The sequence below is a fragment of the Vombatus ursinus genome, unplaced genomic scaffold, assembly GCF_900497805.2.
Source record: "Vombatus ursinus unplaced genomic scaffold, bare-nosed wombat genome assembly UNPS02014818.1, whole genome shotgun sequence".
NCBI classification, from domain to species: Eukaryota; Metazoa; Chordata; class Mammalia; order Diprotodontia; family Vombatidae; genus Vombatus; species Vombatus ursinus.
The window spans coordinates 18,360,955-18,377,410 of record NW_020954596.1 but is presented as its reverse complement, the minus strand read 5'-3'; the positions used below and the strand labels follow the sequence as shown (position 1 = coordinate 18,377,410).

The window sequence follows — 16,456 nt, the reverse complement described above, 5'->3', positions numbered from 1 at the left end:
GCAGTTGGTGATGCAGGACTGAAGCTTAGGGTAGAGACTAGGGATGGATATATGGATATGAGAATCATCTGCTTAGATGAGAATTGAACTTATGGGAGTTACTGGTAAGAGTACAGAGGGAGAGAGAAGAGGACCTAGGACAGAATCTTGAGCTATAGCCACAGTTACATCACAAGTGTTACATAGATGAAGATCCAGAAAACATAATTGAGAAGGATCCAATCATACAGAAAGGACAACCAAAACAGAGTGGTGTCATGAAAATTCAAAAAGGGGAGAGTATTCAGGAGGTGGTCAGTAGTGTCCAATGCTGCAGATAAGTCAAAAAGGATGCGGACCGAGAAAATACCATCCAGATTAGTTAATTAGAGACGATTAAAATGTTTTCTGGAGAGAACAGTTTCATCTGAAAGCTCAATTTTGAAGCCAGATTGCAGAGGGTTTAGAAGAGAATGAGAGAAGTAGATGCAACAAATGTAGATGTGTTTAGCTGAGAAGGGAAAGACACAGGATGATAGCTAGTTGGGAATAGATATAGTATGTGTTTATGTCTCTATCTCTCTACACATACACATATATGGAGAGATAAATTTTTTTAAGGATAGAGGAGACTTGGACATGTTTGTAGGCTTCAGGAAAGCAACAGGTAGATAATAAGAGATTAAGAATTAGAGAGAAGACAGGGGGATAGTAGTAGGGACAATTTGCTGGAGAAGATAGGAGGTGATAGAATCAGTGGTACATATAGAGGAAGAGGAGTTGGCATTGAGAAGGGAAAAGACCCCATCTCTTCATCCAAGATTGGAATGAAGAAGAAGATAGTGAGGGATAGCAGTGGAGTGCGAGAAGGGGAGAAAATTTGTGGCAAATGACCTCAATTTTCTTTGGTCCAAGTATAAGGTGAATTCTTTAAGGGAAAGGGTTAAGGAAGGGAGGTGTTGTGAGAGTCTTGAGGAGAAAAGAGTATTTGGAACAGCCATTCAGGTGAGTGGGATAATCACTTAGGGAGGAGTAGAAAGATCACCTTGTTGCGTCAGAATGGTTTCATGACTTCAGCTCCACTCAGTAGCATATAAGTAGGAACAAAGGAAACGGATAGTGAGAATAATCCAGGGTTGGGGGTTTGGCAAGATGTGAATGACGTTAGGACATGGAGGTGGCGTGCTCCCAGGCATTTGGAAACCCAACTCAGAGTTTGGCAAGAACAAACTGGGTCCAGTGATATTATAAGAATCAAATGAAATAATATATGTAGAGTTCTTTATAAATAATTAAGTGCTAATGTGAGTTACTGTTATTTCAGAGCTACCAGAGCTGTTCCAATTCAATGTGACCTTTTACCTTGAGCAAGTCACTTAATGTGACTTAATTTCCTTAGGTCTTAATTTCCTCGTCTTGAAATGAGGAGGTTGACCTAGATGACCTTTGGGGTTTCTTCCAGCTCTAAATCTGTGATCCTATGACCCACACCATGATCTTCTCAAACCCCAGCTTTCCTTGCTTCAGCCCTTTTGTGCCCCCATTACTGTCCCCACTTAGGTCAGTTGGATACAACATAAATATATTTATTTTAAATTTTATTTTTAATTTATGGAATAAATCAATCATTTCCATAGCATAGTACAGTAAAAAAAGATGATTGTACATGAAACTGCAAATCTACTATGCACAACTTGCTTTTCCTTTTAAATATACAACAAAATTACCATGTAAATTTTTTTTCTTCCTTCTCCCAAACCCTCTCCCCTACCTTAGAGATGGCTACCATTAACACAAATAGGTATACACAAATAGGTATACATGTGCGTGTGCATGTAAAATTATTCTGTACATACTTCTGTTTATGAGTTCTTTCTCTGGATGCAGATAGTGTCTTTCTTCGTATGTCCTTTATAGTTAATTTGGTTATTTGACAGTCAAAATAACTTATTTGCTCAAAGTCATTCTTAAAACAGTATCACTGTTACTGTATACAGTATTCTCTTGGTTCTGCTCATTTCACTCTTCATTATTTCATGCAAATCTTTCCATGTTTTTCTGGTTCTGCTCATTTCACTCTTCATTATTTCATGCAAATCTTTCCATGTTTTTCTAAAATCACTGAGCTCGGGGTAGCCAGGTGGCGCAGTGGATAGAGCTCCGGCCTTGGAGTCAGGAGGACTTGAGTTCAAATCTGGCCTCAGACACTTGACACTAGCTGTGTGACCCTGGGCAAGTCACTTAACCCTGATTGCCTCGCCAAAAAACCAAAACATAACAAAAAAAAATCTTTGAGCTTATCATTTCTTATAATAAATAGCATAGTAGTATTCTGTCACAATCATATAGTATAACTTGTTCAGCTGTTCCCCAGTTGATAGGCATCCCTGCAATTTCCAATTCTTTGCCACCACAAAGAGAGCTGCTATAAACATTTTAGAACATACAGGTTCTTTTCCTTTTTCCCTAATTATCTTCAGAAACAGACCAAACAGTGGTATTTCTGGGTCAAAGGGTATAAATAGCTTAATAAATCTTTGGGCATAAATCCAAATTGCTCTCCAAAAAGGTTGGATCAGTTCATAATTCCAGTGTCCCAATTTTTCCACATCCCTTCCAACATTTGTCACTTTCCCCTTCTATCATTTTAGCCAATCTGGCAGGTATAAAATGATATCTCAAGGTTGTTTTAATTTGCATCTCTCTGATTTCTTTTTATATGACTATAAATTGTTTTGATTTCTTCATCACAAAACTGCCTGTTTATATCTTTTGACAATTTATCAATTGGGGAAATAACTTGTATTCTTATAGATTTGACAAAGTTCTTCATATATATTAGATATGAGACCTTTATCTGATAAACTGTCTATAGTCAACATATATTTATAAAAGGCACTCTGTCTGCTGGGATACAAAGATAAAAAAAAAGATGAAAAGACCCCAAACTAAACAACATAAAAACACAACAGAAAAAGTCACTGCCCTTAGGGAGAATAAGTTTTATTGGGAGTGGGATACACTATATAAAAAGATAAATACAAAATCACTCTATTTATTTACAATTAGGGAAGGTGGGAGGAAGAGAGCCCTACCACTTTGAGAGGCACCTTGATACAATAGGAAGATTGCTGGCTTAGGAGCCAGAGGACCTGTGTTCAAATCCTGCCTCTATTACTTATTACTGGAGTAACCTTGGGCAAGTGACTACTCTTCTTAAGATTTCAGTTTCCTCATCTGTAAAATGGAGGTTCGACTGGAAGATGTTCTCCTATGTCCCTTCCAGCTCTGAATCTGTGATCTTATAAACTCTATTCGTAAATGGTTCCTTGTTTATGCCATAGTCCTGGGAAATTTGGAGAGGCAAAATGGTGCTGTGGATAAGAGTACTGGACTTCCTAGACTCCAGTTGTGTGCAGACACTTCTTAGCTGTGTAATTCTGGGTACATCTCTTAGCCTGTCTAGGTCTCCACTTCCTCATCTGTAAAATGAAGAAGGGTTGGACAGGATGGCCTAATAATGTCTCTTCCAGCTTTGTCTGTGATCCTATGAACTAGGGGGAATCAGGAAGGGCTTCCTAGAGGAAGTGGCCTCGAAGCTGCACCTTAAGTAAAGCTAAAAATTCTAAAAGGTGAGGATTGAATGCATTCCAGTTACAGGGGACAGCCAGTGAAAGGGTATGGAGAGAGCAAATGGATTGCTGGGTTCCAGGAACAGCAAACAGGTCAGTTTGCCTGGGACATAAGAGTATGTGAAGGAGAGTGATGGGAAATGAATCCGGAAAGGTCAGCTGGAGTCAGATTTTGAAGGAAGGGCTTTAAATGCCAAGCAGAGAAAGCTTATATAGGCTTGTCAGGGGAGTAGCATGGTCAGAGCTGTGCTTTGTAAAGACGACTTTGGCAGCTGTGTGGAGGATGAACTGGAGAAGGGAGATTAGAATAAGACAAAGCAGAAGGCTGTTGCAAATGGCAAATGTGGCCCAGTGAGTGGAGACCAGGGGTCTGATGAAAGAGATGTTATGGAGGGAGAACCCACAAGCCTCAGCAACTGGTTGGTTGGCAGAGGGAGTGCGGGAGAGGAAAGAGAGTTTTGTATTTGTATCCCCCAGCACGTCATGCGGCAGCCCCCCACTTACTAGATGCTTGCTGAATGTAAGAGCCAGGGAGGACTTCAAGGCTTCAGACCTGGGGGAGTGGAAGAATGATGGGGCCCTAAATAACAACAGAAATTAAAATGCCTGTGTGAGTTGAAGAGAAGAAGAGATAATGAGTTCCATTTGGAACACGATGAAAGGAAGTGAATGCATGGAATGTCTCTCCTTTTCCCAGGAGATTGGCTGAAAAAAATGGGAGGAGAGATAATGGACAATAGTCTGAGGGGATGGTGCAGTCTACTAAAAGTTTTTTAAGGTTGGAGTTTTGGACTTGTTTGATGGCAGCAGGGAAGGAATAGCTCTTCAAATAGGTCTTTTATGTCACTTCTAAAATAATCTTTCCACTTGTGCGTTGTCTTCCCCCAGTAGACTGTAAGCTTCTTGAGGGTAGGGGCTCTTTATTTGTATCCTCAGCCTTTAGCAAAGTGCCTGACACATAGTAAGTGCTTAACACATTTTTTTTCCCTCTGCTTAAAAATTTCAGTGGTTCCTTGAATTGGTGTTGAAAGCCCTCCATGACCTGGCGTGGCTGCTACCGTTCTGGTTGGAGCTCACACAATCACCTTCTGGGCACGTTATGGTTCATCTAAAACTCAAATGCCACTCCCTCTACGAAGCCTTTCTTGATCTGCTGGTTGATTTTTCTCCTCAGGCTTCACACAGCACTTTGCAACATCTTAATGTATTTTTCATGTAACATTTTATAGCTATCTGTGTTCCTATCTCATTTGTCCACTTAACTAGGAGGGAAATACATCAGGGGCAACTACCCTGATTTTATCTACCCTTTTAATTTTAGCCAGTTGGCATACTACAGTAGTATAAAAACGGGAGGCGCTCAGATTTCTGAGCTTTAAGACAGTGTAGATGTTATGGGGGAATCTGAGTCTTGGCTTCTCCAAGGATAGAGTTAGTGTAGTTAAGTGCTGACATCTGAACCCCAGGGCTCCTAATTCCAAATCCAGCCTTGTTTGCACTTGTTCCCCAGAGGGAAGGGGCAGAGGGAGTGAATAAGCATTTATACAGTACCTACTATGTGCCAGACACTGTGCTAAGTCCTTTACAGATATTATCTCATTTGGCAAATGAAGTCAGCCCTAGGCCAAAGTCACTGTGGTATCTATTGTTGACTAGCTGGTCAATGGCCAGTTTTGGAAAAACATTTTTTTGGATTTCTGTCTTTCCACTCATGCTGCAGATGACAGTTAATTGCCTCACTAGTCTCATGCCCAAGATTTGTGGTATGTCAAGTTTTGCCTCATCATGAGGAAAAAGTTCAACATGGGTCAAGTAATTCAGCTTATCTTACTCATCTACAGAAAGAGTATGGGGCAAGAATTGATGGTAAAAGCTCAAGGACCAGAAGCCCACTAGGGCGCTCACTTAATCTATACACTTCTTTGAGGAAAGAGAAGTAAATGATAAAGGGAAAATGGACTCAAATAAGGATTTAGCAACAAAATGTAGCTGGATGGCCCAGTGGATAGAGCACTGGGCTGAGAATCAGGAAAACTCATCTTCCTGAGTTCAGACACTTACTAGCTGTGTGACCCTGGCAAGTTACTCAACCTTTCTGGAGAAAGAAATGGCAAACCAGTCCAGTAACCTTTCCCAAGAAAACACCAAATAAGGTCACAGAGGGTCGGACACGACTCAGAAATGACTCAGCAGCACCACCAAACAAAATGCAATTTCCTGGGCATGTTCCAGAATCAGTATTCATTTGTTCCCATCTCCTCCATGTACAGTAGGTTACAATCATCACTGATCCTGAGGCAGATAATGGACTGTTAAAAAAAAAAAAGGTGAAATTATTCTTTGTATTTCCTCAGGCTGAGCTGCCTGTCTTGCTAAGGAAATTCTATTAGTTTAATTTGTTATTAATTTATTGCACAGGATTTTAGAGTTAGAGGGGACTTTAATCCAACACTCTTAACTTTACAGGTGAGGTTAACCCAGCTTAAGGTTGGGTCACCTGCTCAAGGTAAGGAAAAAAGCCGTGATCTGAACCAAAGTCTTCTGACTTCAAGTCCACTGTTCTTTTTTGCTAGCCCACTATTTCTCAACAGCTTGAACCCACAGTGGTTTTCTGGTTAGTCTGTAGTTAACTCTGTCTGCAACCTGATCTTATGGCAAAGCAATGCTTTGTTCTATAAAGAAAGTGCTATTAATGTCCTTGTGCAATCATTTTTCATTGTCTGACTCTGTGTGATGCCATTTGGGCTTTTCTCGGCAGAGATACTGAAGTGGTTCTGCCGTTTCCTTCTCCAGCTCCTTTGACAGATGAGGAACTGGGGCAAAAGGGCGAAGTGACTTGCCCAGGGTCACACAGCTAGTAAGAGTCTGAGGCCTGACTTGAAGTTGGGAAGATGAGTTTTCCCCTTTCCCCAGCCCAGGGAAGTGTATTGCTAATATCAAATTTCAACAAATTCAATTCAGCATTTTAAAATCTAGTTATGTGCAGGGAGATACAAAGATAAACACAACACAGTCTCTGTTTTAATGGAGCTGATCATTTTTTAGAGATATGAAACACATACACATAGAAGTAATATAATATGGCAAGAAGAAAGTGCTAATATAAAGTCTGAAGAAAGAAAGTTCATTTCCAGTTGGAGAGGGGGTATGGATTAGGAAGGAAGGAAATAAGCATTTATTTACTAAGCACCAGGAACTCTGATAAATGTTTTACAAATATCTTATTTGACCCTTGCAATAACCATGAGAGGTAGGTGCGTTTATTATCTTCATCTCTGTTTTACAGTTGGGGAAACTGAGGCATACTGAGATTAAGTGACTTGACAAGGCTGGGGGTGGAGCAGGGAGAGAAGTCACACAGCTGATAAGTTGTTTGAAGCTGATTTGAACTTAGAATTCCATCTGAACCAGACTCCAGGCCCAGCACTCTATCCATTGCACCATTAGCCACTTCTTGCAAAAGGGGCGTTTGAGTTTTAGTGGATAAATATGATTTTTAAAGAAAGAGAAGGATGGCATTTCAGGCATTTGATGGGAAGTTGATGGGAAAGTGTGGGATACATGCATTAGTAAGAGATATGACAAGAAAAGCAGGGTGGTAACATATAGTGGAGGGCTTTGTTATAGTGGAGTTTGGATTGTATTCTTTAGGCAATAGAAACTATTGAGAAGGTGGGTTTTTTTGTTGTTATTGTTCAAGGTGTGACATGTTCAGGTCTGTGTATAAGAAAGATTAATATGGTAGTGTTTGAAGGAGGGATTGGAGAGGGGAGGTGCTGGTTAGGAGGCATTAGTCCAGGACAGTGAAATAATACTCTGGGCTAGGTTGATGGCAGTTGGAAGACAAAGGAGAGGACAGATCCAAGAGACTGTGGTGGAAGTTCAGCAACATGTGTCTGTTTTGAGATAAAAGACTGTGTTTAAATAACTTGTTTTTCTTTCAGAATAATCAATGCATTCCAGCAGGATTAGAGAACTACTACTCGGAACAAGACTCCAATGCCCGGGGGAAATTTTACACAGTCATAAACCACTACAACTTGGCCAAGCAAACCATCACTCGCTCAGTATCTCCATGGATGTCGGTGCTGTCAGAGGAGAAACTGTCAGAACAGGAGACGGAAGCCGCTGAGAAATCAGCTTAGTGGGATAGGCCCATTATTTCCAATATGTCATTTTAAGGTAACAAAGGGACTTTAAGGAACATTTCATTAAATATAATTATGGATAATTTAGAGGTTACTCATTTATGGTGCAACTGCTTCTGTTTGCTGATACTGCTTTGCAAATAAAACTTGCTGCAGAACATTCATGGGCATACAACCAAGTGCATATCAACATTGCTTAAAGAGCTCTGATGCCATTCCCCACATTAAGAAATCTTCAGTTAGCTAACCCAGATATAGCCTGGGATTTATTGGATGTTGTCAGAAAATAAATGTATATTGGATTTGCCAGGGATTGGTCTTCAGATAAATCATGCATTTTACTTGTCTGAATTAATACATATATTTTTAATCACCTTATTGTTTTGCAAACTGAACACCACAGCCATAACTAGAGTGATCTCTTGTTTAGCTCACAGTGAACTTTCAGAGCTTAAAAATTCTTTCCAGCTCAAATTAAATGATAACAATGCTGACACTTAGGTCATCCAGTAATGCCTGGTTTAGAGACCTAAGGGGGAAAAATTCATCAGGTGGCATATTTATTGCATTTCCTCCCCTGCTGTTGACTTGTAAGTGATGATGAGGTTCTCTACAACAAGGCATGTTCATTGGGGTTTTCTTATCACTATCAACAGAACATCACTGCATTTCCTTGGTGGTTTTGGCAACTTTTGAAAGGAGATGAAGGGTGTTCTGTTTAGAAGTGGCCTCCTGGGTGGCCGTCCTGGACAGTGAGGAAACCCTTTTTTTTTTTTTTTTTGTAGATAGTCTACTCTGTAATTTATCTGATAGGAAAGGAAGTCTTCATTCACACTGGTTCATTTTTATATTCCATTAGAAATGGATCTGCACTGATCTTACTGTTTGCAAGTTAATTAGGAAGCACTACAGGAGTTGGGAGTGGGTTGGGAAGGGAGATAAAATTGTGGTGGCTGTTTTAATCTAAGCTTTTTGAATTTCTGAATTGCAAAAACTGGGAAACAGGTATAATAACCCAAGATATAAGGAACAGGTTAAAGAGGACATGGAGATCAGTGTTGTAGCTGCAGGTTCAAATAGGAAATTTCATTTCACAATCTCTGTAAGAAAATCATATTTCAATTTTATTCTGAACATCAAATATATGTTTACAAAATTGCCAGTTAGACAAAATAAGTGTGTAAAACGATTAAATATAAAAAGATATTCACAATTTTTTTCCTCCACGTTATTTTGGATGTGCTATCTCTAGTGGACATGTCAAAAGTTTCATTGTTTTTTAGTAGATAACCGAAATAAAAGCAAACAGTAGTAGGTTGTTCACCCAGATTTAGTTAAAACAAACACGGTGAGCATGGTCAATTCTACCCTAGGTTCCTTAATTTTTCTTCTAAGACAAATATATTTTATTATCAAGAATGTTTCTAAACAAGGACCATGCTTTCTTAATTCTACTGTTTTAAGTACCAAACATATAATGAGTGTTCACTGAACAGTTATGTACTGTAAAAGACTAGGGTAACAGTCACTAAGCTGTGTGGAATGCATAAAAAGCAATAAATTATGTGCCAAAACTTTTCCTGCATAAAAAAGAACTGAAATCCATGTAAACACATGATTAAAACAAACCATGTTTGCGTTTTATAGTAGATTATATACTTTATTGAATGTAAATTCATTCGCATGTAACTTTTGACATTTTCACTCTGTGTAAATAAAGTACAATAAGGATATCACTGGCTGCCTAATATCTGTTTTGAGAGGTCACATGCATTTTCCAAATATTACAGCAGAACAAATTACATCAACACATTTACAAAGGGGACATTAAGATGCTGAGACAAGGCAAGGCTTCTTGTCACAGGGTGGCCTACATAGAGGTGGTTCACAGATGTTTGCTCTTTCAATCAATAATTAATCTTTCAAATTTCTACTCTTTAGGCAGCCAACTGCCGAGGGACAAAAGTAGGCCCAGGACTTCCAATGTAGATCTTCTCTGTACAAAGAACTCCTCTGAACATAATAGCAGGAGATTGAGCCTAATATGAACTACCTGCCAGCCCTGTCATAAAAGCATACAACGTGATATTTCCGTTCAGGAGGCAGTCAAAAACAGCACCTACCTTAGGCTACTGGTTCTTGTCTATGAGTTTATGCCTTGATTATACCCTAGAAATAAATACTTGATAAGTTTGGCTTTTATCTAGTTGATCTTTGGTTCTATTGCAATGTTTCAGTACCTTGTCATTACATGATGTGTATACTCTGAATGATCTAGAAATCTTAATTTTTACATTTATAATCTACAATAAGTTAAATCATGTCAAACAAACTCATAAGATTAACACGTAGACTATCATTTTTCTTTTCTACAAATACAATATGCCTTTGTGAATGAACAGTTAATCATTTCAGTAAGATGAGAAGTTACAGGAAAAAGAACAGAAATAATCATTTTGTAGGGAGATTACATAAATGTTAGGTCTAACAAGATGGGAAATCAGTCTCCCTGCACAATCTCTTCCTCAAATTAGGGTCTATGCATTCTCTGCACACCAAAAGCATTCTTCACAATATCACTCATTTTGATAAGAAACTGAATTTCTCTACTACTGAGCTACTCAGTGTAGTTTTAGGTTTTTAAAAAGGTTTCAGTCAACAATTCATTTTACTTTTTATTACTAAACTAAAACCTTGTAAGTGCAAGAATTCATTGTGTCTACTAAATGTACTGAAATAATTTGAGGATTCCCTTTGTGAGTGTGTACATATACAAACATCCGTAAGTGACTTCGTTGTAAAATTCTTGAGTCACAACTGGGTGACAGTCGCATAAAACACCATACAGTACATTCTGCTTTGTTCAAAGCAAAGTGTTCTGTGATTTAATGTTCGGATGAGCAAGGCACCAAGGCCTTCAGAATGAAAAAGACACCAAAAAAAAAAAACCAAAACCCCAAACCCAACCACAACTAGCTATCATACCAGTCCAAGAAAAGCAAGGAGAATGAACACATCACAAGGAAGAAAAGAATCCAAACACGGAATCCTGCGTTGTTTTTAATTGCCTGCAAAACAAAAATGTTCAATCACTTTACCTAACTTAAATTTTTAGAAAGCACAAATACATCCTATTTACTTCTCTGTATGTGATCTCTAAATTCCCTATCTAGCTCTAAAATTCCATGATTCTGGAAAAAATTTTATTAGGAGCCATATTGCATTTGAGTTACTGCAGAAATCTATTTATTGCTTGTACTCTAGGGCTCTCATTATGGCATATCATTAGCCCAGGTTTTTCATTAGGTCACACTGCATGGATTAAGTCAAATTCTGTTTTCGAACCTTGAATTATAAGATTACTATTTCTGTTCTCCATGGATGATATCATAGAATCTAAGCCTTAGGGATCCTCTAGTCCAACACCCTCATTTTGCAATCAAAGAAACTGGGGCTTAGGGAGACAAAGTAACTTCCAGGGTCACATATCAAAAAAAGCAGAACTGGGATTTAAATCCAGGTCTTCTGACTCCAAACCCAATGCTCTCCATTTGCTTCTGATTGTTGCCTGGGAATCTCAAATGTTCTCCCATTACCACGCTAACAATGATATGTAATTTGGTACATGTTTCCTTTACATAGTAAATTTAATTACTAAATAAAGGCAAGACACATGTTTAAATGAATCAGAAGACATATTTATTTGGACTAAAGTACAATATCCTTACTACCAGGAAACAAACAAACCACCACAACAAAAAAAAACACCCATGCTAACAGTCAACTTTGAGAAATCTTACTACAAAACTTCTGCAGCAGTTCAGCAGATGCCCATGGAGCTTGATTCATGAACACTTGTATTGGAAAACAAAAATAAAATGTCATGAAAGTAAATTTCAGAGTAGCAAATATCTGGCAATAGCTAGAAGTAAATAAAGAGCCCCTCAGAAAACTGAAATACTGATCATATAAGGCAAGGTTTGAAAATCAAGTTTGACTTAACTGAGGAGCTTGGTATTTCCAATAATAGACCACGAACATGAAATGCCATGCATTTCAAGCACAAACTCTAGTTCGGCTATGGTACTAGGTTAGTGTGGCCCCTCACAGGAGTATCTTTTCTCTAGGTTTCTTGTTATTTAGAGGGATCCACAGAATCCAGCACATACCAAATGGGGAACACAGATCTAATCACACATACCCAGAGTTAAGTATCTAGATATGAACAAGGTACATCACTTTAGGTCCCACAACTGAATTCTCAATATCAATACCTGGTATTAAGATGAATAATTATTATCTAGGCTATCTCTAGTCTCCTCCCAATAAGGACAGCTGAATAATTAGGACACCACTGGGAATTAGTGCAAAGACCCATCCAAAACTAGACGTCAGGATATTTATCCACAGAATTCTTTAGAATGTTTACCTACCTCCCTTATGTCTTCATTACCTTCCTTGATATTCTCTGTTGCACCCACAACAAGCTGGTGAATGTTGTCTATCTCAGTTTCCTATTACAGAAAAATGTTAGATAAATGCATTTTTAACCTACAAACATAAATGTGTATTTAGGAAAAAAAAAATGTGGATTTAATATTCTATTCTAGTCTCTATATTACAAGCATTCAATGGCTAAAAACCCAAACCCCAAATCAGAATGCAAGATGTCTTCAAATAATTTTTAAAAAGTCATTCATCATTAATATACTTGGAAAAAATGAACAAAAGGTGATGTGTTAGATGTCACTCTTATGACTGCACAATAAGATTTCTGGCTAACAGGTTCTCTCCTCTCCAACACTGACATATTTTTTATAAGTCTGCTTGTCTCTCTTCCTTCAAAAACAGCAGAGATGATGTTGACATACATTGTCTCATTTGCGTTCTCTTCCAACTTCGAGATTGTGTGGTATTGCTAACATTCAGTTTGAGAGAGTACAAATGTTAGCTGTGTAATTACAAAGAATGTATTACTCATTCTTAAGAACAGCATCGATACTTGTTATTGCTTTTACCTTCTAATTATGGTTCTTTAGAGAACCTTAAAGCAAAAGCTAATTAGTTACTAGAAGTTTAGCATTCCTATGAGATCAATCAATATTAATATCCTCACCATATAGATAAACCAGGGCAGACAATTGCTCTGAGTCTCAGAAACAAGGGCAGGATATAGAAACTCTATATGCAGTGATCAATTTCAATTCTGCAAACACCTAAGAGGCACCTATCCAGAGCACTGCATTAAACAGTCTTAAAAAAAAAAATTCCCCCCAAACATATAGGGATCACCATGACAGGCAATATAAGAGAATTTTAAAGGAAAAGGCAAATTGAAGAAAATGAGCATACAACTGACAACTATTATGAACAAACTTCAGGAGAATACAACTGCCTGGTCTGAAAAAAGTGTCAGACCAAAATTCATACATGGCAAAATGATTATTTCCTTAATAAAGAAGTTGTGACAACTTAGACATGAATAAGGTTGCAATTACTTGTACATTAGCTATGAAAAACAACTTGCTAAGCAAATACTTCTGAAGCAATTTTTAGCCTACACAGGTGAACAAACTTCTGAATGCTTTGGCACCACCATTCTCATACGGTGAATCCATGTGTTAACTTAAACTGTTCATTTAATAACTGGGGTTACAAAATGTACTTGAAGATATTCTGTAATTAAAGTAATTCTGTAATTTTATTAATTATGACCTTTAATCAGTTAGTGCATGCCTTTTCTGTAATTCAACCCAACCTGGGTACACTTTTATAATGCACAAGTTAATAGCAACAATGATTATACATGAGAGGTATCAGTTGGAAAGACATGTACCTGTGTCAGTACCCAGTACCTGGAGTATTTATTAGTTGTTCTAATAAAGTGATCATGCACATTATTTTTTACACTGCAGACATGTAACAGATCTGTTTTTCCACAATAAAAACGTGAATTTCTGACTGCACCACAAATCTGGGTTAATGATCTACAACTGTGTATTCTACACAAGGGCAATCACTATTAATTTTCTGATATTAATCTCATCATATATATGAATTGATAATACTTTAAAACATTATTAAAAATAGTGTTTGGTGAAAGTGAAAACCCAATTTGTTTCTGGATTTAATGAATGAAATTTAAGAACTGGTTCATTATTGCTATGTGGTTTAAAGAAAGTAAATTTTTTAGTTAAAATTTCTTATGTCAAAGTTGCCTACCCTAACAACTAAGAGAAGAGACATTTTTCTCTTAAGCATCATTAGTTTTTGAAAATTAAGACAGACATGGCAGATTTATCAGGTAAAATTTTCTAAACAAAACAAAATATTTATCACCTGTCTTTTTTTTTGGGAATCTCAAAATTTCAGTTAAGTAGTAGGCAACATAAAGTATAAATCACTCTAATAGAAAACAATGACATTTCTTATCTACACCCTTTGCATTATTGAGCACTATACAGTTTTAGAGGGGAGTCAGACTTATTAATTTAGGTTCTGTCAAACTCCCATACTTAGCTGTTAGGTTTCTAGATTCATTTTTATTTTGTTAACTATCTTATTTTAATCACATGTTCCTTCAGGAAAAGTATACCTAGCATTTTACCTTCAGTGTGCTTTACTAATTAATACTACAGGCTTATTCCCACTTAATGTTGTTAACATGTTCTGCCAAAACACAATGTTAGGTGAGAATGGAAATGGGGGCTGTTTGTCCCTTGAAAATATTATTGAACATGGGGACGGTAAGCATACTGACAATCAATGGAGCTAAAGTTGCTGGGGTTCAATCACTCATTTGGCTCATGACCAACTATCTGATTTGTTTTGTACCTTGACTGATTGTGCAGAGGACATTACAGAAGGGTTTCATGCCCTTATGGAAGGGCTTGCTTATAATGGATTAATCATAATGTATTAGTTATACTATAAAAGAACACTGTTAGAATGTTACAGAAGATATAACAGTATCAGGCAATATCAGAAAAATAACGTGATTAAGAAATGTTAAGTCATTCATGATAAGTACATTCCAACTTTACATAAGGACATCTTTACCTGTTGCAAAACCTTTTCTGTGAATATCTCTTGAAGTCTGGAAATTTCAACCACTTTTCCCTCAATTTGCCTTCATAAAAACAAGAAAGGATTTAATATATTTTATGTCAACTACAACTTGATTCATATATCATGAAAGATATAAAATTTCAGAGTTAAGAGTTCAAACCCCACAGTATGACTAAATGTGATAACTTTGCCAGAAATTATGGATTGTTAGTGACCCCCAAAGAAAAAGTCTTTCCAATGTGATGGTGGAGGTATGTTGGAGAAACTCAAAACAGTTAACTGCATGGAGAGGATGATGGGGAAGATTAATTTTAAGTATGGCTTTACCTTTAATTTTTTTTTTTTTACTCTTTTATCTAGTTTTCCCTATCTGTGGCAATCTATGCTGATCTAATGAGTAAATTGGCATTTATCAAAAAAAGGAGATGTAATATGCAAATATTCTTTCCTTTGCGTGAACATCTATGAAGTAATGTAAGAACACATATTTAAATTAGCTACAGAATTCTAAAATTTGTTAGAAGGACTTTGAGTATGGGCCCAGCACTGAACTATGTTTGTCATCTGATACCTACAAGAGACAGATTCTTAAAAGTATGAGGGGTAGATACCAACTTTTGTATTATATGTGTTTTGCAAAATACATAATCAATTTTACCTTCCACACATTTGACTGACACTAAAAGAGTTGTGGCAGGAAAATTCCAAACCACACAGTGTAAAAGGTTCCCTAGACGCCATATTTATTATTTGAAGCATCTGTGGTTTTTGTCAGTATTCCCTTCTCCACGGAAGAAAACACCTGTCTCCACAAGTTGCGAGACTGAAAAGAAGTGTATCTATTCCATGGTAAACAACCTTCTGATCATGAGCCTTCTTGTGTTTAGGCAGTCTGGTCATGAAATACATAGTCTGTCACTGGGCCTATACTCAAAGCCTTGTTAGCTTGGTAGGACCTTCATGCCAAATGAAGCCTTGGAGAGTCAATATTCCATCATCATCATCATTATTATTGTTGCTGCTGCTATTAAAAATAACAACAATTTCTTAAATACTCTATTAGCATTCTGCTTTTAAGTGCTCAGCTGGCTACTCAGAAGGTCTACATCCTGGCTTATTATATTCCTTTTCTCTATGACATGTATATTTCCCCATCAAAGTGTGATAATGAATATGCATGCTAAACTTGCTAAGAAAAGCTCAAAGTATATTTGTGAAAAATATGTAAGTTTTCATTCACAAATGAGAAACATACCTCACTTCATCAAACAAGCTGTTCATTTCACCAACAAGTCTCTGATTTTCTTGTTCAAACTGGAAAGGAAACAAACACACTGTATGGATGGCATCATACTGATTTCTATTCAAGTGCAGATGAAACAAGAGGATATTGTGACGCACACACTGAAAAATCAGATCAGTATTTCTTTCAGTAGTCATTTTCACATTTAGAGAAGGAACGGTGTACCTGAGGGATGCTACAACAGCTTGAAAAATATCAGTGTAAGTTTACAAGTTTTTGCAGTTTGACTGAGGAAAAAAAAAAAGAAAGAAAAAGAAAAAAACCCCACAATGCTCATCTTTTCCCTCTTTTAAAATGAAGCCCCACTCAAATGCTACTCCCTCCAT

At 37.3% G+C, this 16,456-nt stretch overlaps 2 protein-coding genes across 3 annotated transcripts in view; one reads left to right on the top strand and one right to left on the bottom strand.

The window, feature by feature from the left end:
• NSG1 (neuronal vesicle trafficking associated 1) overlaps window positions 1–10,736 on the top strand; it is a 44,442-nt gene extending 33,706 nt beyond the window's left edge. The window contains exon 5 of the mRNA XM_027836251.1: window positions 7,556–10,736. Within this exon, the coding sequence (XP_027692052.1) occupies window positions 7,556–7,756 (201 nt within the window). The 3' untranslated portion in view covers window positions 7,757–10,736. The remainder of the gene's footprint in view (window positions 1–7,555) is intronic.
• STX18 (syntaxin 18) overlaps window positions 9,393–16,456 on the bottom strand; it is a 135,497-nt gene continuing 128,433 nt past the window's right edge. For both annotated transcript variants that reach the window (XM_027836249.1, XM_027836250.1), the window contains 4 exons: window positions 16,083–16,141; window positions 14,819–14,888; window positions 12,193–12,273; window positions 9,393–10,827 (listed from right to left, as the gene is read on the bottom strand). In XM_027836249.1, the coding sequence (XP_027692050.1) occupies window positions 10,732–10,827; window positions 12,193–12,273; window positions 14,819–14,888; window positions 16,083–16,141 (306 nt within the window). In that variant the 3' untranslated portion in view covers window positions 9,393–10,731. The remainder of the gene's footprint in view (window positions 10,828–12,192; window positions 12,274–14,818; window positions 14,889–16,082; window positions 16,142–16,456) is intronic.